Source organism: Coregonus clupeaformis, chromosome 27, assembly GCF_020615455.1.
Source record: "Coregonus clupeaformis isolate EN_2021a chromosome 27, ASM2061545v1, whole genome shotgun sequence".
Lineage (NCBI taxonomy): Eukaryota > Metazoa > Chordata > Actinopteri > Salmoniformes > Salmonidae > Coregonus > Coregonus clupeaformis.
The window spans coordinates 40,605,768-40,628,922 of NC_059218.1; the positions used below are offsets into that span (position 1 = coordinate 40,605,768).

The window sequence follows — 23,155 nt, forward strand, 5'->3', positions numbered from 1 at the left end:
GCATCTGCACTGTTCATCAAGTAAATGTGTCATTTGTTAAATGTAGTCCTTGTGCATAGAGTTGTATGGTTTGTTCAACTTTGAAATCAATAGATTTTTTTTTTGTTAAGTAAAGTGAGAGTTGTGAGTCTCCAGGCAATGTATTGGTTGTCAACTGGAAGAATATACTTTTTGTTGTGTAGGCCTAACTTATTTGTATTTTTCATGAATCAAGAGAGGATGTTTGCATTTTTTCCCCACATTCTTCACAGGGCATTTACTGGATAGTTTGCTCTGTACCTGGATGGAAGTCAGCACCTTTGGGTTATGAAAATATAATTTTCTTGCCTTATTTTGTATTGGATTACCATGCCCTGGGCCCATATTCACAAAATACTTATTACGCAAAAACTTAAGTCTTAAGAAAAAAAACTACCGGTAGTTCATAAGATAGTAAGTGCAATTCCTCAACAATATCTTAAGATTTAATGATTTTTTTCCAATAACCTTTTTGAGGAATAGCAACTTTGCTTAACTTTCTTCTTAACTGCCATTTTTTACTTAACTATACATTTAAGAACTATACATTTAAAACATTTATTCTTAAGGTTTTGTGAATCTGGGCCCTGTTGATGTCACCCTTTAATGCATTTATACCATTCATGGATGTAATTATACCACTAAAATAAAGATAATGCAGTTATCCACAGCTTGTCTTCATTTACTGGGCTGGATGTACAACAGGTGATACTATAACCATCATAATGCAGTTTCCACCACACAGAGGGACAGTTAATGTTCCTCACGTTACCATCATCAGTACTTATACAGTGGGGCTGCAGGGACAATAACCATAATTAATTAAATTAATATGCCATTTAGCAGACGCGTTTATCCAAAGCGACTTACAGTCATGCGTGCATACATTTTTGTGTATGGGTGGTCCCGGGGATCGAACCCACTACCTTGGCGTTACAAGCGCCGTGCTCTACCAGCTGAGCTACAGAGGACCACCATAGTACAATTCATCATTAAGGACTTCTGGAAGATTAGTCCGAATGAGGACAACAAAGAGCTCCTAATCAAATCAGTGGACAAGGGTTAGCTGGAAAAAGCTGGAGGGTTAGGTTAATAACGATGGAAAGAGGCAGTTTTGCTAATGATCACTCCAGGCTCTAGTCTACACATTCCATTTCCACAACACTAGCGTCTTCTCACAAATGAAACGTGAGGAAGATGGCGCTAAGAGGCAATATCAACCCTGAGGCTGAGCAAAGTCTTTAAATATCTTTATTGTCAGGCATATTTACAAGAGTGTGCAGAGGGTGGGTGTTCCACATCCCCCTGTCCAATACGTTGGGAAAACCCTTTCCCTCCCCAACCATTGAACACATATAGTTAAGAGGCACTTTTCTTAATAAACAAGTTATTGGTTGTATGTTTGTATTTTAACACTGAAAAAACCCAGATGTCTGCATATATTTGTCTCCTGGCGTCAGGAGGTAGTGTGTGCTGAGGAAATGGCTTCTTCAGACGTATCATCCTCGTGCCTGTCTTCACCTAGGTCCTCTCCCTGCCACAGCAGAGGTGTAGTCTCACTGTACCTCTTGCAGTACAATGCGGTTCATGCATCTGAACGGTCTTCGTCTCTCTTGTTCATTAAACAACTAACACAGACTTCCAAAGAAAGCCTGTTTCATATAAAGACAACCATGGTCCCTGGCTTTGTTTCCTGGTTACAACATCAAAATGAAACAGTGCAAGCTTGCATTTACTGTATACACCATGTTCCTGCCTTCATTTGGTCACTGTCTTGAGTTGTTGTCCAGGATCTTTCCTTATCTAGTATTTGTCTCTTGCTGGGTTGTTAGTGTTTTTTGCAAAGTGGTAAGCAGTTTGTGCTTGGTGTTGTTCTGAGGCACTTCTACAGCACAGGAACATGGGAGCCAAGGGAATCCACCCAATCACCATCATCCACTGGACTGGGCGGAGGGGATGGGAGCGCAAGGGAGGCTGGTCACACGTTGAGGATCTCAAACTCCTCTTCAGACTCAAACAGCTTGTCGGTCGATTCGATTAACTCTGTTCAAAAAGAGAACAAAAGTAAGCAGTTTGACACAACACACTTAATTTTGGTTTGTATGTTTCAGTTGAGATTAAACACAGGAGTTTCAATAAAGTTCAATAAATAAATATACTTAATGTATAGACCTATACTGTCACTTCAAAACAATATAGGGAAATACAAGAGAGTGGAAGCTTGATATCCTTATAGTTATTTGCAGCCAGGGTTGCTTGTTATTGGTGTAATATTATTGGATCTGTCCGGTGGCTAAGCTCGTACCTGCCCCTGTGGTCTGGACCTCTGGTTTGGTGGGAGGAAAGAAGGGGGGCCAGTGGGGCGGGTGATTCTCCACCAGCTCAAACATCCGCAGGTTCCTCTTCATCTGGATCTCCTTAAAGGACAACAACATAGGTCTCAACCACCGGACAATATCCATCTACATCGACTTGTGACTTGAGTGGATTACTCTTACCTGCTGGACCAGGTTACACCAACTGTCGAAGTCATCTTCACTCTTACAAAAAAATCCCTTAAAAACAGACCGAATTTTGATGGGCAGCAATTATGTGGCAAAATCATCACCACAGTATACAAAATTCCCATTAGAGCAAATTTTTAGAACACGCTACCATGCACTTAAAATTCAACTATGAAAACAAGGCCCATGAGATAGGAGGCTCAGTGACATAGCAGGCTGTGGTAGTCGGTGTGTGGGTTCAGCTCTCACCAGGGCCACAGAGGGGTCCAGGTTGGTGATCTTCATGCGGCGTGGACTCCTCAGACAGTGGTAGCTCTGGTCGTCCAATCCACTGCCAGCCTCTGCCTCCACGGCTGACTGGGTGGTGTGGGGATCCAGGTAGATCAGCTCCTCTCCTGGAGGACACAGGAAGGCCTGCTGAACACAGTGGCTAGACAACTCACAGGTTTAGCTTATTTTTCTACTCCCTATTTGAGAACCTACAGTTCCAGTTTCCTCTTAAACTCACCTACAAATCCGATGAAGTAATAGGCCAGATTGGGCTTTCCTCCCAGCACACCACAGGATTGTGGCATTTTAAAACACTCCTGAATGGGACAGCACGTGGAGTCAGTACAGTATAACTATTTAAAGGCAACAGTAAATACAGGACTATTACATAGTAGTTTAGTATCAATTGAATAAGAACAGAGACATTCCCAATCCCATCACAGAAAGCATTGATGGCCCAGTACCTTGAGGGCCTGGATGTAGACAGGGTTGATGTGGTTGATTCCCATGCGGAGCGGTATGACCAGCAGCAGGGGCCTCCAGTCAGAAAGGGACGGGGAATGTGGACACGTCGTGACTCTGTTCCCGTGCGTGTGAGAACAGGCTTGTTCTGGTGTTTCTCCAGAGGTGAAGGGTTCCTCCCGGCCACAGGGTCTCGGCCGCAATCTGCTCTCTCTGCTTGCCTGGCGACACTGCTTCTCTGGAGAGGACATGGAAAGAAAACCTTGGTGTCTTCGGCATCACAGCATCACCACTATCCTCCTATACAGAAGGCTCAGAAGGTAAGAGTTAAAAAATATACAGTACCAGTAACAAGTTTGGACACACCTACTCATTCAAGGGTTTTTCTTTATTTTTACTGTTTCCTACATTGTAGAATAATAGTGAAGACATCAAAACTATGAAATAACACATATGGAATCATGTAGTAACCAAAAAAGTGTTAAAAATATAAAAATACATTTTAGATTCTTCAAAGTAGTCACCCTTTGCCTTGATGACAGCTTTGCACACTCTTGGCATTCTCTCAACCAGCTTAACGAGGAATGCTTTTCCAACAGTCTTGAAGGTGTTCCCACATATGCTGAGCACTTGTTGGCTGATTTTCCTTCACTCTGCGGTCCAACTCATCCCAAACCATCTCAACTGGGTTGAGGTCGGGTGATTGTGGAGGCCAGGTCATATGATGCAGCACTCCATCACTCTCCTTCTTGGTCAAATAGCCCTTACACAGCCTGGAGGTGTGTTTTGGGTCATTGTTCTATTGAAAAACAAATGATAGTCCCACTAAGCGCAAACCAGATGGGATGGCGTATCGCTGCAGAATGCTGTGGTAGCCATGCTGGTTAAGTGTGCCATTAATTTTAAATAAATCACTGACAGTGTCACCAGCAAAGCACCCTCACACCATCACACCTCCTCCTCCATGCTTCACGGTGGGAACCACACATGCGGAGATCATCCGTTTACCTACTCTGCATCTCACAAAGACACAGCAGTTGGAACCAAAAATCTCTCATTTGGACTCATCACCCCTACCTTGTCACAAGACAACTGATTGGCTCAAACGCATTAAGAAGGAAATAAATTCCACAAATTAACCTTTAACAAGGCACACCTGTTAATTGAAATGTATTCCAGGTGACTACCTCATGAAGCTGGTTGAGAGAATGCCAAGAGTGTGCAAAGCTGTCATCAAGGCAAAGGGTGGTTACTTTGAAGAATCTCAAATATAAAATATATTTTGATTTGAGTAACACTTTTGTGGTTACTACATGATTCCATATGTCTTTTTTCATAGTGTTGATGTCTTCACTATTATTCTACAATGTAGAAAACAGTAAAAATAAAGAAAAGCCCTTGAATAAGTAGGTGTGTCCAAACTTTTGACTGGTACTGTATATACAGTGCCATTGGAAAGTATTCAGACCCTTTGACTCTCTCCACATTTTGTTACGTTACAGCCTTATTCTAAAAATGATTTTTTTTTATTCCCCTCATCAAGCTACACACAATACCCCATAATGACAAAGCAAAAACTGTTTTTTAGAAATGTTTGCTAATTTATAAAATATTAAAAACTGAAATATTACATTTACATAAGTATTCAGACCCTTTACTCAGTACTTTGTTGAAGCACCTTTGGCAGCGATTACAGCATTGAGTCTTCTTGGGTATGACGCTACAAGCTTGGCACACCTGTATTTGGGGAGTTACTCACATTCTTCTCTGCAGATCCTCTCAAGCTCTGTCAGGTTGGATTGGGAGCGTTGCCGCACAGCTATTTTCAGGTCTCACCAGAGATGTTCAAATCGGGTTCAAGTCCGGGCTCTGGCTGAGCCACTCAAGGACATTCAGAGACTTGTCCCGAAGCCACTCTTGCGTCATCTTGGCTGTGTGCTTAGGGTCGTTGTCCTGTTGGAAGGTGAACCTTCACCCCAGTCTGAGGTCCTGAGCGCTCTGGAGCAGGTTTTCATCAAGGATCTCTCTGTACTTTGCTCCATTCATCTTTCCCTCGATCCTGACTGGTCTCCCAATCCCTGCCGCTGAAAAACATCCCCACAGCTTGATGCTGCCACCACCATGCTTCACCTTAGGGATGGTGCCAGGTTTCCTCCAGACGTGACGCTTGGCATTCAGGCCAAAGAGTTCAATCTTGGTTTCATCAGACCAGAGAATCTTGTTTCTCATGGTCTGAGAGTCTTTAGGTGCCTTTTGGCAAACTCCAAGCGGGCTGTCATGTGCCTTTTACTGAGGAGTGGCTTCCGTATGGCCACTCTACCGTAAAGGCCTGATTGGTGGAGTGCTGCAGAGATGGTTGTTCTTCTGGAAGGTTCTCCCATCTCCACAGAGGAACTCCAGAGCTCTGTCAGAGTGACCATCATGTTCTTGGTCACATCCCTGACCAAGGCCCTTCTCCCCCGATTGCTCAGTTTGGCCAGGTGGCCAGCTCTTGGAAGAGTCTTGGTGGTTACAAACTTCTTCCATTTAAGAATGATGGAGGCCACTGTGTTCTTGGGGACCTTCAATGCTGCAGACATTTTTTGGTACCCTTCCCCAGATCTGTGCCTCGACAAAATCCTCTCGGAGCTCTACGGAAAATTCTGTTGACCTCATTGCTTGGTTTTTGCTCTGACATGCACTGTCAACTGTGGGACCTTATATAGACAGGTGTGTAATTTTCCAAATCATGTCCAATCAATTGAATTTACCACAGGTGGACTCCAATCAAGTTGTAGAAACATCTCAAGGATGATCCATGGAAACAGGATGCACCTGAGCTCAATTTCAGGTCTCATAGCAAAGGGGCTGAATACCTATGTAAATCATTTATTTTTTATTTTATTTTTTTATAAATTTGCAAACATTTCTAAAAACCTGTTTCGCTTTTTCATTATGGGGTAGTGTGTGTAGATTGTTGAGGATTTTTAAAATCAATTTTAGAATAAGGCTGTAACGTTACAAAATGTGGAAAAAGTCAAGGGGTCTGAATACTTTCCGAAGGCACTGTATATTTAGCAAGTGAGGGAAAAAACGTACTGATGTCCTCGATCACAACGGTGTTGTCCATTGACACATACACAGCAAGAGAATTCCAGTCATCAAATAGCGCAAGTTTCCTGACGAGAGATAATAGGTTTATTTATGCCACAAACATATTTTTGCTAGAGGTCACTCTACTGACATTTTCAATCTGACAATCAAATATTCTGAAATGTATTAATCTCGGTTACCCAGAAGTACAATTCTCGAAAGTTGTTACTTCCCGTTTACACGTGAATCTGAATAGATCAGTCTTAAAACACGCATATAAAATACTTACTTGAGCACTTGTGCAACTGTGTTTGGGCCATACCACTCTCCTACAGACTTCCCTTCACCAACTCCCATCTGAGCTGCAAGTAGAAAAACCAATAAAGGAAAACCAAGTTCACTCCAATGGTCTAAGTCAGGGATGTGCAACTTTGATGGGGGTGGGGGCCACAAGAAATCTGAACTCATCATGGGGGGGCCGCAGTGGCTCGCAGGTCTGCGTACCCACATCCATACCCTCACCTTGCGAGCAAAACATTGTAGCGGCCCTCCTCTTGACAGCGGAGAGAAAACGTTTTTGAGTTAATTTCCTGCAATTCTACACATTTTGCCATGGGCCGTAGAGAAAATGTTGCAGTTTTACACCTTATTTCCTGCAATTCTACACATTTCACCATTGGTTGGGGAGAAACGTTTGCAGTTTTTATAATGATATCTGAATGAGAGTGACTAACAAAATCAATGGGGGCTCCCAGGCTAGTAATTCGACCATGATTACTACAAGTTTAGATAGCTGGCCCCTGGACTAATTTACCAATCTAACAAATGTTAGCTGACATGGTGGGCTAATTGAGTGACTGTTAGTGACTGACATAACAAAAGAAAAACTGATGATGCACAACAAAAATGTCGATATTGCACCTTGTGTATTCTACTATTCAAACAATATTTGTGTATTTTTTTGTTTGTTGGGAAATTTATCAGCGGGCCTACATCTCTGGTCTAAGTCTTAGCTTCTTTCTAGCCTGTCTAGCCGGTCATCTCTGGTCTAAGTCTTAGCTTCTTTCTAGCCTGTCTAGCCGGTCATCTCTGGTCTAAGTCTTAGCTTCTTTCTAGCCTGTCTAGCCGGTCATCTCTGGTCTAAGTCTTAGCTTCTTTCTAGCCTGTCTAGCCAGTCATCTCTGGTCTAAGTCTTAGCTTCTTTCTAGCCTGTCTAGCCGGTCATCTCTGGTCTAAGTCTTAGCTTCTTTCTAGCCTGTCTAGCCGGTCATCTCTGGTCTAAGTCTTAGCTTCTTTCTAGCCTGTCTAGCCGGTCATCTCTGGTCTAAGTCTTAGCTTCTTTCTAGCCTGTCTAGCCGGTCATCTCTGGTCTAAGTCTTAGCTTCTTTCTAGCCTGTCTAGCCGGTCATCTCTGGTCTAAGTCTTAGCTTCTTTCTAGCCTGTCTAGCCGGTCATCTCTGGTCTAAGTCTTAGCTTCTTTCTAGCCTGTCTAGCCGGTCATCTCTGGTCTAAGTCTTAGCTTCTTTCTAGCCTGTCTAGCCGGTCATCTCTGGTCTAAGTCTTAGCTTCTTTCTAGCCTGTCTAGCCGGTCATCTCTGGTCTAAGTCTTAGCTTCTTTCTAGCCTGTCTAGCCGGTCATCTCTGGTCTAAGTCTTAGCTTCTTTCTAGCCTGTCTAGCCGGTCATCTCTGGTCTAAGTCTTAGCTTCTTTCTAGCCTGTCTAGCCGGTCATCTCTGGTCTAAGTCTTAGCTTCTTTCTAGCCTGTCTAGCCGGTCATCTCTGGTCTAAGTCTTAGCTTCTTTCTAGCCTGTCTAGCCGGTCATTGATTCATCAGGCTATTTGATGTTCCTTCAAGTTACACATTTTTACTTTGAGGACAGTCATCCAGAAATATATAGGAATGTGCTAGAAAACCCCATTCGATCTGCTAATTCAGGGTACTGCAAGTATGGTCAGGCCAAGGTAAAGGCAGGGTTAGGCTAGGACACTCTCTTACCCATTTGGTGTATGGAGTAGCAGCTGTCTTTCCTATCCAGGAAACAGTGGAGGATACGCTGGTACTCCTCCGGCTGTTCTCCCTCTGCCCTCCAACGCCAGGCTACAGCAGGAAAACAGGCCACAATCACTGTGTCATTCTCATACCCTGTCTGATTAAAAACCCTTTCTCTTTCTCACTGTTTAATTGACTACGTCGTAGAATACATATCATGACCAGATGAATCCTTCACATACAGTGCATTTGGAAAGTATTAAGACCCCTTGACTTTTTCCCACATTTTGTTACGTTACAGCCTTATTCTAAAATAGATTACATTGTTTTTTCCCTCACCAATCTACACACAATACCCCATAATGACATTTATAAATAAAATAAAAAACGGAAATATCACATTTACATAAGTATTCAGACCCTTTACTCAGTACTTTGTTGAAGCACCTTTGGCAGCGATTACAGCATCGAGTCTTCTTGGGTATGACGCTACAAGCTTGGCACACCTGTATTTGGGGAGTTTCTCCCATTCTTCTCTGCAGATCCTCTCAAGCTCTGTCAGGTTGGATGGGGAGCGTCGCTGCACAGCTCTTTTCAGGTCTCTCCAGAGATGTTAGATCGGGTTCAAGTCCGGGCTCTGGCTGGCCACTCAAGGACATTCAGAGACTTGTCCCGAAGCCACCCCTGCATTGTCTTGGCTGTGTGCTTAGGGTTGTTGTCCTGTTGGAATGTGAACCTTCGCCCCAGTCTGAGGTCCTGAGCGCTCTGGAGCAGGTTTTCATCAAGGATCTCTCTGTACTTTGCTCCATTCATCTTTCCCTCGATCCTGACTGGTCTCCCAGTCCCTGCCGCTGAAAAACATCCCCACAGCATGATGCTGCCACCACCATGCTTCACCGTAGCGATGGTGCCAGGTTTCTTCCAGATGTGACGCTTGGCCTTCAGGCCAAAGAGTTCAATCTTGGTTTCATCAGACCAGAGAATCTTGTTTCTCATGGTCTGAGAGTCCTTTAGGTGCCTTTTGGCAAACTCCAAGCGGGCTGTCATGTGCCTTTTACTGAGGAATGACTTCCGTCTGGCCACTCTACCATAAAGGCCTGATTAGTGGAGTGCTGCAGAGATGGTTGTCCTTCTGGGAGGTTCTCCCATTTCCACAGAGGAACTCTGGAGCTCTGTCAGAGTGACCATTGGGTTCTTGGTCACCTCCCTGACCAAGGCCCTTCTCCCCCAATTGCTCAGTTTGGCCAGGTGGCCAGCTCTGGGAAGAGTCTTGGTGGTTCCAGACTTCTTCCGTTTAAGAATGATGGAGGACACTTTGTTCTTGGGGACGTTCAATGCTGCAGAAATGTTTTGGTGCCCTTCCCCAGATCTGTGCCTCGACACAATCCTGTCTCGGCGCTCTACGGACAATTCCTTCGACCTCATGGCTTGGTTTTTGCTCTGACATGCAGTGTCAACTGTGGGACCTTATATAGACAGGTGTGTGCCTTTCCAAATCATGTCTAATTAATTGAATTTACCACAGGTGGACTCCAATCAAGTTGTAGAAACATCTCAAGGATGATCAATGGAAACAGGATGTACCTGAGCTCAAATTCGAGTCTCATAGCAAAGGTTCTTCTTTTATTTTTAATACATTTGCAAACATTTCAAACAACCTGTTTTTTGCTTGTCATTATGCGGTATTGTGTGTAGATTGATGAGGGAAAAAAATTATTTAATCCATTTTAGAATAAGGCTGTAACCTAACAAAATGTGGAAAAAGTCAAGGGGTCTGAATACTTTCCAAATGCACTGTATAAACACCCCCTTTGCTAATGCAGTTCCATACATCCCCACCCCATACATGTTCATGACCCGTCCCCTCCTCACCTCGTCCCAGCTGTGAGCATACCAGGGCCTGTGCCAGGATCATCTGCCCACACCGTAGCATGCATCCCCAGCCTGCATCCGAAGAGGGGCCTGTTCCCCCTGGATCAAACCAAGATAGACACTTAAGATTAAGATTACTTTATTTGTCAATTGCACACAAGGTCCAACCGAAATTTGACTTCCGCTATTAACCCAACCCCCCCGAAAAAGAGACACGTACATATAGAGGTTTAGGAAAGGTGTTGGTGGCCACGCTTGGCGCCCGGGAAGCTGTTGTGGGGGGTTAAGTGCCTTACTCAAGGGCACAACGGCAGGTAATGGCATCTAGGATTTGATACCAGCAACCCTCCGGATGCTAGCTCACTTCCCGCCAGATTTTTCCCCTAGTTCCGGGATTTGAACTGGCAACCCTCCGGTTGCCGGCTTGCCTCTAACCGCTAGGCTACCTGCCACCCTTAAAGGGATACTTTGGGATTTTGGCAATGAGGCCCTTTATCTACTTCTCCAGAATCAGATGAACTCATGAATACCGGTTTTTATGTCTCTGTGTCCAGTATAAAGGAAGTTAGAGATAGTTTCGTGAGCCAATGCTAACTAGCGTTATCACAATGACTGGAAGTCTATGGATATCTGCTAGTATTAAAAAGCATGCTAGCAGATACCCATAGACTTTCAGTAATTGCGCTAATGCTGTTGGCAAGGTTAGGGATAGTCACACACACAGTGCTTTTAACAGTGTTTTCAACTTCCATATTTGACATACATCATTACATTGTGCATGTTCATTTATTCAATTATTATTATTCAACATGTCCTCACCTGGGACTTGAACTCACAACCTCTTGGTTCACGGTACTCCGATCTTTCTGCTACGCCACCATATGTCCATGTCAGGTATCAGTTAATCTGACTATTCTCATCATTGATTTTATTGACTTATTTCAGCAATTGAATGACAATCTGTATAGAGGTCTAATGTTGGTGGGGCATATTAACCTGTTTTAATGATACTCCTGAATCACTATGATCAATAAAATATTTTAATAATTACTGTATAAATGAACATACACAAAGTAATCACGTATGGCAACGTGTGTCAAATATGCAAGTTAAAAACACTATGTTAAAAGCACTGTGTGTGTGTGTGAGTATCCCTAACCTTGCCAACAGACAAAAAGAGCTGTGAATAGATCAGTGGTTCACCAATCAGGGCCTTGATGGGCTTGGCAACAGTAACAAGGCATGATGTGTATGAAACGTCTAGAACATTAATATCTTACATTCTGAGAAGATGCAACCATGTTCTGTGGGACGGTAATGGAATATTCTCCTAACCCTTAGAAAACTGGACACAGGAATATTCTTCCAACGTCCCATAAAACACATCTAGAACAGTAATGTTGCATATTCTGAGAACATTGTAACCACGTTCTAGATAAGTTCTGCTTGACATTAAGGGAAAGTTCTCCTAACTTTAACACCAAAACATTATAAAAAGGTTCTCCGAAGGTTTTTCTCAACATAGAAATAAATGTTCCCCTAACTAACGGAAAACTGGACACTAAAACATTACGGGAACATTACAGATAACATTACAAAAACGTTCTCTCTCCGTAGAATTGTTAGCTGGGTAGCCAACAATCAGATTTTACATAACCTCTGCCTGTTTCACTCACCAATGGGAGAGAATTTTTTCCTGTAGGTAAACCATAACCGCGAGTGGACGTCTGATAGTAGCTCAGTCTTTTCTGTGAACACACAACAAGAAAGACTGTCATGCCTTCATTCAGTTTTTCCTCCACATATAAATCACAATATGACTGCTAGAAGATGCCAGCCTACCTGTTTTAGCATTGTAACACTCTCCTAAAACCCATACAGGTTCATCGGTGTCAGGCAAGTCTTCAAGGAACTCCGAAAACACGTTTATTTGGTTTTCATACTTGGCTAATACTGAAACGAGACATGGAAACGGGGAGACATGAAAAAAGACTTGTCAAGAAACACACATGATGTGAGATACACCAGTTAATAAAGTTTTACACAATTATTTTTTAATATGCGTTGATAGTTAGCTGCAATTTGACATTATAATTTCGGTTTGCTGAAATTATTAGAAATGGGTTTGTTGTTTCCAAAACAATTTGTAAATGCCTGATCACACACACAATAGTGTACGTTGTACATAGCCATCAGATCCGCCCCGCTTACTTACAGCTGCACTAGGGCCCGACAGGCTTCCTGTGTAGATTAAGACACTGCGGAGGCGGCGCGAAAAATGTCTCAGAAAACGTACCTCAATCCAGGGATGAGAAATGAGTTGTATTCCGAATATTCGAAGTACAACGCATTTCTCATTCCTGGATTGAGGTACATTTTCCAAGACATATCTCGTGCAGGCGTCTTAATCTACACAAGAAGCCTGTCTGATCCTAGTGCATTTGTAAGTAAGCGGGTAGGATCTGGTGGCTAGGTTGTACTACTACAGTACAATACCGTATGTGACCAAATTACCTTTAACATCCTTACTCACTCTGGGAAAATACATCTCATCCCACTTCAGAAAAGCATGAAGTACTTTCCACTGATAATGCCCTGCTTTCAAAATGTGATGAAAGCCGCCGGGTAAACAAGTAAGCGAAACAGGCCACCAAAGAAACAATGGCTAAACTTGCACATCAGCCATGGCTTTTTACAGGGCCAAGTTTATAACGACCAACATCTTTAGACAATATGTTTTGGGCCCAATGGCAGCATGATTTGTCAATGCATGTAAGGGACTAAGTGAAAGGCACATAATAAGTGAATAAAGTATTATTTTTGAGTGGCTATTACCTGCCTCCATCCTCTGGTTGTCATCGGTGAAAAGACCTATGTGAAGCTAGCCACAATAAGGATTAGCCCCAATAGTGGAATTTGCGGGTTGCCTTCAAAATAAAAGTCCATAATTGAAAGTGATGCAAATGGATACAAATACTAGAATCATGCCATATTTGGACTAGATCATGCTAAACAAGGTTGGAATATTGTTATATAAAATCAACAAAATACAATAATTAGTTAATTTGACAAACAAAACTCAAAATCAGCCCAAATTGCACTCAGAATTGCATTGGGGACATACATATATTTCACTGTACAGTGGATCAATGAAATGTGGTATCAGTCTACTCAGTGACACCCACAGAACACAACTGTGAAGAGATTACACAAATATTAGCGTCGTAGCTCATATTGCGGGACTCTGAAACCATTGTGAAATGAGCCACATTAAGCTTACCAGTTAACCGACTATGTGTATTGGACATTCATATTTTAACAAAAGCACTGTATTGAGACCATGTTGCATACCTGATAAAGCAATGAGGCCTCTCTCCAATAGTCAAGATCAAGATGAAGACAGTTGTCAATCATGATTACAGTTAATCCTGAATGAATCGTGAACAATGATGAGTGAGAAAGTTACAGAGGCTTAAATATCATACCACCCAAAAAATGGTAACATACCCTGTTATTGTAATGGTGAGAGGTTAGCAGGTCTTGGGGGCACAGGAGGCTGCTGAAGGGAGGACGGCTCATAATAATGGCTGGAACGGCGCAAATGGAATGGCATCAAACACCTGGAAACCATATTTTTGATGTATTTTATACCATTCCACCAATTCCGCTGCAGCCATTACCACGAGCCCATCCTCCCCAATTAAGGTCCCACCAACCTCCTGCGCTTGGCGGTATGATATTTGTGTGTCTGTAACTTTGTCACTCATCATTATTCACAATTCATTCAGTAATCATGGTAGCATCCACATTAATGTAGAAGTGTTTAGAAACATGTTATATTATTTACAATAAAAGTGACTCCAAAATGACACAATACATGTTTTTTTATTTATTTATTTATTTCACCTTTATTTAACCAGGTAAGCCAGTTGAGAACAGGTTCTCATTTCCAACTGCGACCTGGCCAAGATAAAGCAAAGCAGTGCAATAAAAACAACACAGAGTTACATATGGGGTAAAAAACATAAAGTCAAAAATACAACAGAAAATATATATACAGTGTGTGCAAATGTAGCAAGTTATGGAGGTAAGGCAATAAATAGGCTATAGTGCAAAATAATTACAATAGTATTAACACTGGAATGATAGATGTGCAAGAGATTATGTGCAAATAGAGATACTGGGGTGCAAAAGAGCAAAATAAATAACAATATAGGGATGAGGTAGTTGGGTGGGCTAATTTCAGATGGGCTGTGTACAGGTGCAGTGATCGGTAAGGTGCTCTGACAACTGATGCTTAAAGTTATTGAGGGAGATAAGAGTCTCCAGCTTCAGAGATTTTTGCAATTCGTTCCAGTCATTGGCAGCAGAGAACTGGAAGGAATGGCAGCCAAAGGAGGTGTTGGCTTTGGGAATGACCAGTGAGATATACCTGCTGGAGCGCAGACTACGGGTGGGTGCTGCTATGGTGACCAATGAGCTAAGATAAGGCAGGGATTTGCCTAGCAGTGATTTATAGATGGCCTGGAGCCAGTGGGTTTGACGACGAACATGTAGTGAGGACCAGTCAACAAGAGCGTACAGGTCACAGTGGTGGGTAGTGTATGGGGCTTTGGAGACAAAACGGATGGCACTGTGATAGACTACATCCAATTTGCTGAGTAGAGTGTTGGAGGCTATTTTGTAAATGACATCGCCGAAGTCAAGGATCGGTAGGATAGTCAGTTTTACGAGCGCATGTTTGGCAGCATGAGTGAAGGAGGCTTTGTTGCGAAATAGGAAGCCGATTCTAGATTTAACTTTGGATTGGAGATTCTTTATGTGAGTCTGGAAGTTGAGTTTACAGTCTAACCAGACACCTAGGTATTTGTAGTTGTCCACATACTCTAGGTCAGACCCGTCGAGAGTGGTGATTCTAGTCGGGTGGGCGGGTGCCAGCAGCTTTCGATTGAAAAGCATGCATTTAGTTTTACTAGTGTTTAAGAGCAGTTGGAGGCTACTGAAGGAGTGTTGTATGGCATTGAAGCTCGTTTGGAGGTTTGTTAACACAGTGTCCAATGAAGGGCCAGATGTATACAAAATGGTGTCGTCTGCGTAGAGGTGGATCTGAGAGTCACCAGCAGCAAGAGCGACATCATTGATATACACAGAGAAAAGTGTCGGCCCAAGAATTGAACCCTGTGGCACCCCCATAGAGACTGCCATAGGTCCAGACAACAGGCCCTCCGATTTGACACACTGAACTCTATCTGAGAAGTAGTTGGTGAACCAGGCGAGGCAGTCATTTGAGAAACCAAGGCTATTTAGTCTGCCAATAAGAATGCGGTGGTTGACAGAGTCGAAAGCCTTGGCCAGGTCGATGAAGACGGCTGCACAGTACTGTCTATTATCAATCGCGGTTATAATATCGTTTAGGACCTTGAGCGTGGCTGAAGTGCACCCATGACCAGCTCGGAAACCGGATTGCATAGCGGAGAAGGTACGGTGGTATTCGAAATGGTCGGTGATCTGTTTGTTAACTTGGCTTTCAAATACTTTCGAAAGGCAGGGCAGAATGGATATAGGTCTGTAGCAGTTTGATCTAGAGTGTCACCCCCTTTGAAGAGGGGGATGACCGCGGCAGCTTTCCAATCTCTGGGGATCTCAGACGTTATGAAAGAGAGGTTGAACAGACTAGTAATAGGGGTTGCGACAATTTCGCGGCTAGTTTTAGAAAGAAAGGGTCCAGATTGTCTAGCCCAGCTGATTTGTAGGGGTCCAGATTTTGCAGCGCTTTCAAAACATCAGCTGTCTGAATTTGTGTGAAGGAGAAGCGGGGGGGACATGGGCAAGTTGCAGCAGAGGGTGCAGAGTTGGTGGCGGGGTAGTGGTAGCCAGATGGAAAGCATGGCCAGCTGTAGCAAAATGCTTGTTGAAATTCTCGATTATTGTAGATTTATCGGTGGTGATAGTGTTTCCTAGCCTCAGTGCAGTGGGCAGCTGGGAGGAGGTGCTCTTATTCTCCATGGACTTTACAGTGTCCCAAAACTTTTTGGAGTTAGTGCTACAGGATGCTAATTTCTGTTTGAAAAAGTTAGCCTTTGCTTTCCTGACTGCTTGTGTATATTGGTTCCTAACTTCCCTGAAAAGTTGCATATCGCGGGGGCTATTTGATGCTAATGCTGTACGCCACAGGATGTTTTTGTGCTGGTCAAGGGCAGTCAAGTCTGAGGAGAACCAGGGGCTATATCGGTTCTTAGTTCTGTATTTTTGAATGGGGCATGTTTATTTAAGATTGAGAGGAAATTACTTTTAAGGAACAACCAGGCATCCTCTACTGACGGAATGAGATCTATATCCATCCAGGATACCTGGGCCAGGTCAATTAGGAAGGCCTGCTCGCTAAAGTGTTTTAGGGAGCGTTTGACAGTGATGAGGGGTGGTCGTTTGACCGCGGACCCGTTACGGACGCAGGCAATAAGGCAGTGATCGCTGAGATCCTGGTTGAAGACAGCTGAGGTGTATTTAGAGGGTATGTTAGTCAGGATGATATCTATGAGGGTACCCATGTTTACGGATTTAGGGTTGTACCTGGTAGGTTCGTTGATAATTTGCGTGAGGTTGAGGGCATCTAGTTTGGATTGTAGGATGGCTGGGGGATTAAGCATATCCCAATTTAGGTCACCAAGCAGTACGAACTCTGAGGATAAATGGGGGCAATCAATTCACATATGGTGTCCAGGGCACAGCTGGGGGCTGAGGGGGTCTGTAGCAAGCGGCAACAGTGAGAGACTTATTTCTGGAAAGGTGGATTTTTAGAAGTAGAAGCTCAAACTGTTTGGGCACAGACCTGGATAGTATGATAGAGCTCTGCAGGCTATCTCTACAGTAGATTGCAACTCCACCCCCTTTGGCAGTTCTATCTAGACGGAAAATGTTATAGTTGGGGATGGAAATTTCAGAATTTTTAGTGGCCTTCCTGAGCCAGGATTCAGACACTGCTAGAACATCAGGGTTGGCGGAGTGTGCTAACGCAGTGAATAACTCAAACTTAGGAAGTAGACTTCTGATATTTATGTGCAAGAAACCAAGACTTTGCGATTACAGAAGTCAGCAAATGATAGCGCCTGGGGAGTAGGAGTGATACTGAGGGCTGCAGGGCCTGGGTTAGCCTCTACATCACCAGAGGAACAGAGGAGGACTAGAATAAGGATACGGCTAAAGGCTTTAAGAACTGGTCTTCTAGTGCGTTGGGTACATAGAATAAAGGGGGCAGATTTCCGGGTGTTATAGAAAAGATTCAGGGCATTATGTACAGACAAGGATATGGAAGGATATGAGTAAAGTGGAGGTAAACCTAAGCGTTGGGTAACAATAAATTACCATTTATTTCTATTGGGCACAAAATAATCTGAAACACAACAAAAACAAACAGCAAATGCATCGAACAAGTTTGTAGAGTGACACGCTTTATGTAATCATTGTGTGCTAGGAATATGGGACCAAAAACATTTTTTTTGACTACTTTAATACACATATAAGTGAATTTGTCCCAATACTTTTGATCCCCTAAAATGGGGGGACTATGTACAAAAAGTGCTGTAATTTCTAAACAGTTCACCAGACCTCAAATTAAAGCTGACAGTCTGCACTTTAACCTCATAGTCATTGTATCATTTCAAATCCAAAGTGCTGGAGCAGAGTCAAAACAACAACAACATTGTCACTGTCCCAATACTTTTGGAGCTCTCTGTAAGTATGCCCCCAATGCAATTCTGAAGTCTAATATATCCACAGTGTGATTTCAACTGATTTGTAAATGTTTTGTTAAATTAACGAATTATTGTCTTTTGTTGAATTTATATAACAACATTCCAACTTTGTTTAGCATTACCTAGTCAAAATATGGCATGATTCTACTATTGATGAGGGACAATGAGGGATTTTTATTTTTAAACTGAACCGTTAATTCCACTGTGGCTAATCCTTATAGTGGCTAGCGTCACATAGGTGGTGAAAAGGCAGAATGCAAACAAACAGGATTACCTCTTGGGTAATGTAGTTCAAATGTGTTTGTCATCCATGACAAATAACGTTTGAAACCATTATAAACTACATCAACCAAAACATTTACGAAACCAAGTTGGTGTTTCCAGAAATCAAAACATTACATGGCACTCTGGTTTCTGTTTTTTCACCCATTGCTAAATAATAATTATAGGATAACTTGCCAGAGATATATCTTCCCCATGGATTTGTATATGCCAACCGCCATATAAAATCCACAGAAGAAGAAGAAGAAGAAGAAGAAGAAGAAGAAGAAGAAGAGACTGCATGATCTACAAATCACCTTGCATCATAAATAACAACTCATTATTATTTGTAGATCAGTCAGTCACAATTTACCCATGATACATCACAGTTTTGATGCTTTCGTTCTTATTATACCTCAGTGTCTCGAACACGGCAACTAGCAGGCTGTCTGGCTCATGAAGCTACAGTATAATAAGAAGGTCTGGCTTCCACAAAACTAGCTACATTGTTGCCAGTGGCAGTAGCACAGACCGCTTCTAAACCCAGTGGCGGCTGGTGAAAAATATTCTCGGTGGGGCTGTGCCATACTTTTTTTTTCCTGTAACCATCGCGATATATTTTAACACAAACTGCAGGACAGCAGTGCTCAGTGAAACATTCAGTAATTATTTAATGCCAATATTAAAAAGTTGAGGCATTCTTACACAAAAACATATTACACAAACCCAAGCCTTTCATTTGCATTTAAAGTGAACTTTTTACCATTGGTAGTAAACAGGCAACGCAACAGGCATGCTGTCAGAACAGAGTGGAAAGTGGACAATAACATGAAATTATTATAAAGTTTATAGGAAATCTTACACTGTATAAAAGGATGTATAATATAGAAATGGATATCAAGTGGATGAACTCAAACCTTTGACTGGAAGAATAGCATACAGTATTTTATGATCATACTAAATGTGACTAATTGTTAATGTGCTCCAGAACTGCAACAATTAATTGATACAAAACAACATATATACAGTAATATTAGCAAAGACACTATTAAGACTTTCTAGAGTACCATATATAACTGGATTTTTTATGCTAAGGTCAACTATATACAAAGAAACATGCGGCCAGAGCTGCTCTGTGTGTGTGTGTCTGTCATCTTATTTGTACAGGAATTTTGCCCGTCTGTCCTTCTGAGTGGCAAACCTCTCAATGACCCCTTTGATTAAAGTCAGGAATGTCCCTGACAAGTTTCTTCTCCATGGAGAGCATGGCCAGAGCGTTCAGGCGATCCTGTGTCATGCTGTTTCTCAGGAAGGTCTTGATCCTTTTCAGTGTAGAGAAGCACCTTTCTGACTCAGCAGTTGTCATGGGTGTAGTGATGAGGATCTTGAGGAGGCTGGCAGTCTCTGTGAAAGTGCTCTGAAGGTTGTTCTCCATGAAGAACTGGTACAGGGGCACTGCACCACTACAAGCCTTGAACTCACTGTTCTCATAGATGAGGGACAGTTCGGTTTTGAGCTTGGCCTTGTTCAACATGGGGGTACGCCTCCACGGTTGTTTCAAAGCGCTGTATCGGGGAACTTCACACTGTGTTGTGGGAACAACTCTCCGTGCAATAGTGTTGCGCTGATGAGGTGCTGGGTGAAGGAGAACCTCTCTTTGGCATGACTCAGGATGGTATCACATACCTGTAAAAGATACATCATCAGCTTTAATTTGCAATTAAGCTATTTTGATGCAAGTGATCCTGACTGACACATGCCTATGTCCAACTCAAGTATATGATTACCAAGGTGCTGATTGTTCAGGGTTTTGGCTACATACTACCAGGCCTGAAAAAAGTTCTATGGGGAAACACTGACAATTACATCACAACTTACCTCTATAGCCAACCTCTGTTGTTCTCCTGGTCCCAGCATCCTCCGTCGCTTGATGGGCTGTTGCTGCTCGTCAGATGCGCTGTCCCCACACAAAGAGGGAATTGAGGCCCTGGGTCCAAAAAATAAAGTTTAATTTGATAACTTGCAATCAGACTTCTTAGCTCACTGTAATCCCCCCTCAACACACAACCAGTGACTTATATATATATATATATATATATATATATATATAGACAGACAGACAGACAGACAGACAGTAAGACAGACAGACAGACAGACAGACAGACAGACAGACAGACAGACAGACAGACAGATAGTGTGTATATACACACAAACTATGTCTAGTAACTGCTTTTAACCTGTGATGTACATAATTAACTGATGTTATTACGTTTTAAAGCCTTTTTCTATTACATTTGTGAGAGGGATGCAACATAATTTTGTTCTGCTGTGCACTTAGCAATAAAGTTAATCTTCAATAACAACTAGGCCTCTTCTAGAAATTGACCTGGTGGACACCTGAATAATTATTACAAACTGTGTAGTACTTTCCTGCATTATTATCAACGTCTGATTGTGTCTTTTGGACAAACACTTGTTCTCGTGGTCGAGTAACAACAACTGCGCTCCTTGAGTGACGGGGTGGTACTTGGTGAGAGAGGGAGAGAGACGACCCAAATTGCGGAGTAAACTAGAAAAACGGACGTTACACATGGCGGAGTGGCATTACCACATTTAACAAACCAAACATTGAAATACCGTTATAGAAGGTAAAGTAAAAACCCAAACTGGTCTGTGCATCAATACCGGTATATAGTAATATATAGGCAACATACCGTAAATCTGTATCAATTATGTATCAGTTTTACATGTGACCCATATCAAATTTGCGCATTCACACTGAAGGAGCACACAAATGCAATGCTCATTTGGCGTGATTGTCGTGGTAACACAGGTGAAAAAAATCCTGAATGGTATCCTAATGGCAGCCATTTTGGTTAGGGAGAAATACAAACAACTCTACTGCCATACATTCCAATTAGACTGAAGGCATACAGTTGTGTCCAAATATATTGGCACCCTTGGGCTTTTCTTAAATAATTCCCTATTTCTTCTAAAATCAGTTGAAATTTGAGAGGAAAAAATGGGTCTCCACACCTTTAATTATATTTCTGTAAACTTAAGTTTACAATTGTAATTTAGAAAATATAGACAAATGTCATGGACTAAATTATTGGCACCCTGGAGCTAGTACTTGGTTGCACAGCTTTTGGCCAAGATAGCTGCCAACATATGCTTATTGTAGACATCAATGAGCTTGCTGCACCTTTTCTGCTGGCAATTTGGCCCATTCTTCAGCAGCAAACTGCTGTAATTCTTCAATGTTTGAGGGTTGCACTCCACCAACTTCTTTTTCAGATCTTGCCAAAACTAATGTGGTCCCGTGTAGCTCAGTTGGTAGAGCATGGCGCTTGCAACGCCAGGGTTGTGGGTTCGTTTCCCACGGGGGCCAGTATGAAAAAATGTATGCACTCTTAACTGTAAGTCGCTCTGGATAAGAGCGTCTGCTAAATGACTAAAATGTAATGTAAATGTCTTCTCTTTCCTTTTAAAATACTAAAACAAATATAATTGTGACGGCTCTATGATAATCACTCACTTTGATGACCAGACACATTTAGGCTTTTAAACTGTTGTAAGTGAACTATTCATCTTTCTAACAGCATCTTTATCAGCCAATAGTAAATATAGTTATTTACCTGATTGTTAGCATGCTTTCTGTGAACCTCTGGACAAGTGCTTTAATGAAGACAGGGTCGATGTTCCTCTTCTGCAGCTGGCTGAAAAGCATGTCCACATTTGGCATGATCTTGTGGAACAGTGCCAGGAAAAAACAGAAAGCCTCGTCTTGAGCATCCTCACAAAGCCCCCCGCCTCTCTGACAGTCGGGGCATCAAAGTTCCCAGAGTCTCTGATGGTCTGGAAACACGTTAGGAGGTCATCCCTGTACTCGTACACAGTGTTTACAGCGCGACTGTGGAAGTTCCACCGTGTTGTAGAGGCTCTGGGGAGTCTCCTCGTGCCCACGCAAGGCCAACTCAAAAGCCCCACAGAACTTCACACAATCGATAATTTTGGATAGAATGTGCCTGTTTTTATCCACCTCCTCATTGTGTTTCCTCACCGCAATCCTGTGGCCGTCATCCAGCTGCGTAGCAATGTTCACCCTTCCTAATACAGCTAGCTTTACAGAGTTGTCCATGTGTGCCCTGGTGTTCTCATGTTTCTTTACCTTCTCTGACAGGTGCTTCATATCCCTCACTCCGGTACCTGTCCATGCTGAATCTGACCCGTCGTTTTAAAAGCAAGCACGGAAAGCAAAATAAAGCATTAGCATCAGTGCACCCAGCTAGCCAAGCCTTCCTGGTGTACCAGCTACGGGAGAAGCCGCGCATATACTGCTTCCCTTTCTCGCTAGCCTGCTGTCTGATTGAGAGGTCAGGTTGATCTGGGCCCAGCTCTTTCACCCGAACTTTCTCTGACAAAGTTCTCCTCTCAAACGGATCTTGGAGGAGAGATTTCACCGAGTTAGGGTTGGGTCTTGGAGGAGTAACGTTTGCGTTCGCCATTGTCGTCTAGTAAAAATGGCGCCACTGGAGCCCGGTCCTTATTTTATCAGGGGCGAGCTTGGGGCGATAAAATAATCGCCCTCCTTGGATTCGAATTAAAATCGCTGATTAGCTACATTTTATGTCATACATTCATATCTTAAATTAGCAATTGGCTTAACTGCTACGTAGACCCGCCTCCTCGGGGCACTTTCTGTATCGCCCAGAGCTGACGAGGCGTTTGACAGGCAGAGGAAAGGTTGCGAATATGATTTTCTATCATATCTTACACATATTACTGTGTGCATTCCATATTTCAAACACACAAATATTGACATACTGATGTTTTTATTATTATTATTATTATTTTTATTTTTTTATTTTTTTTTAAAAATAATTTTATTTAAGGGGGCGGCGCCCTAGCGCCCTCTATCGGCCAGCCGCCACTGTCTAAACCTGTACTGTCTT

The 23,155-nt window shown here is 42.7% G+C and overlaps 1 protein-coding gene across 1 annotated transcript; it reads right to left on the reverse strand.

The window, feature by feature from the left end:
• Positions 1-1,251: 1,251 nt before the first annotated feature.
• LOC121542126 (cysteine protease ATG4A) lies at positions 1,252-13,069 on the reverse strand. Its single transcript, XM_041851604.1, has 13 exons — positions 13,024-13,069; positions 12,031-12,141; positions 11,865-11,936; positions 10,189-10,287; positions 8,323-8,424; positions 6,616-6,688; positions 6,333-6,412; positions 3,257-3,492; positions 3,031-3,109; positions 2,772-2,917; positions 2,517-2,573; positions 2,324-2,435; positions 1,252-2,061 (listed from the first exon to the last, which is right to left on the reverse strand). The coding sequence occupies exons 1-13, from the start codon at positions 13,031-13,033 to the stop codon at positions 1,997-1,999; spliced, it is 1,242 nt and encodes a 413-aa protein (XP_041707538.1). The 5' UTR covers positions 13,034-13,069; the 3' UTR covers positions 1,252-1,996.
• Positions 13,070-23,155: the final 10,086 nt, after the last annotated feature.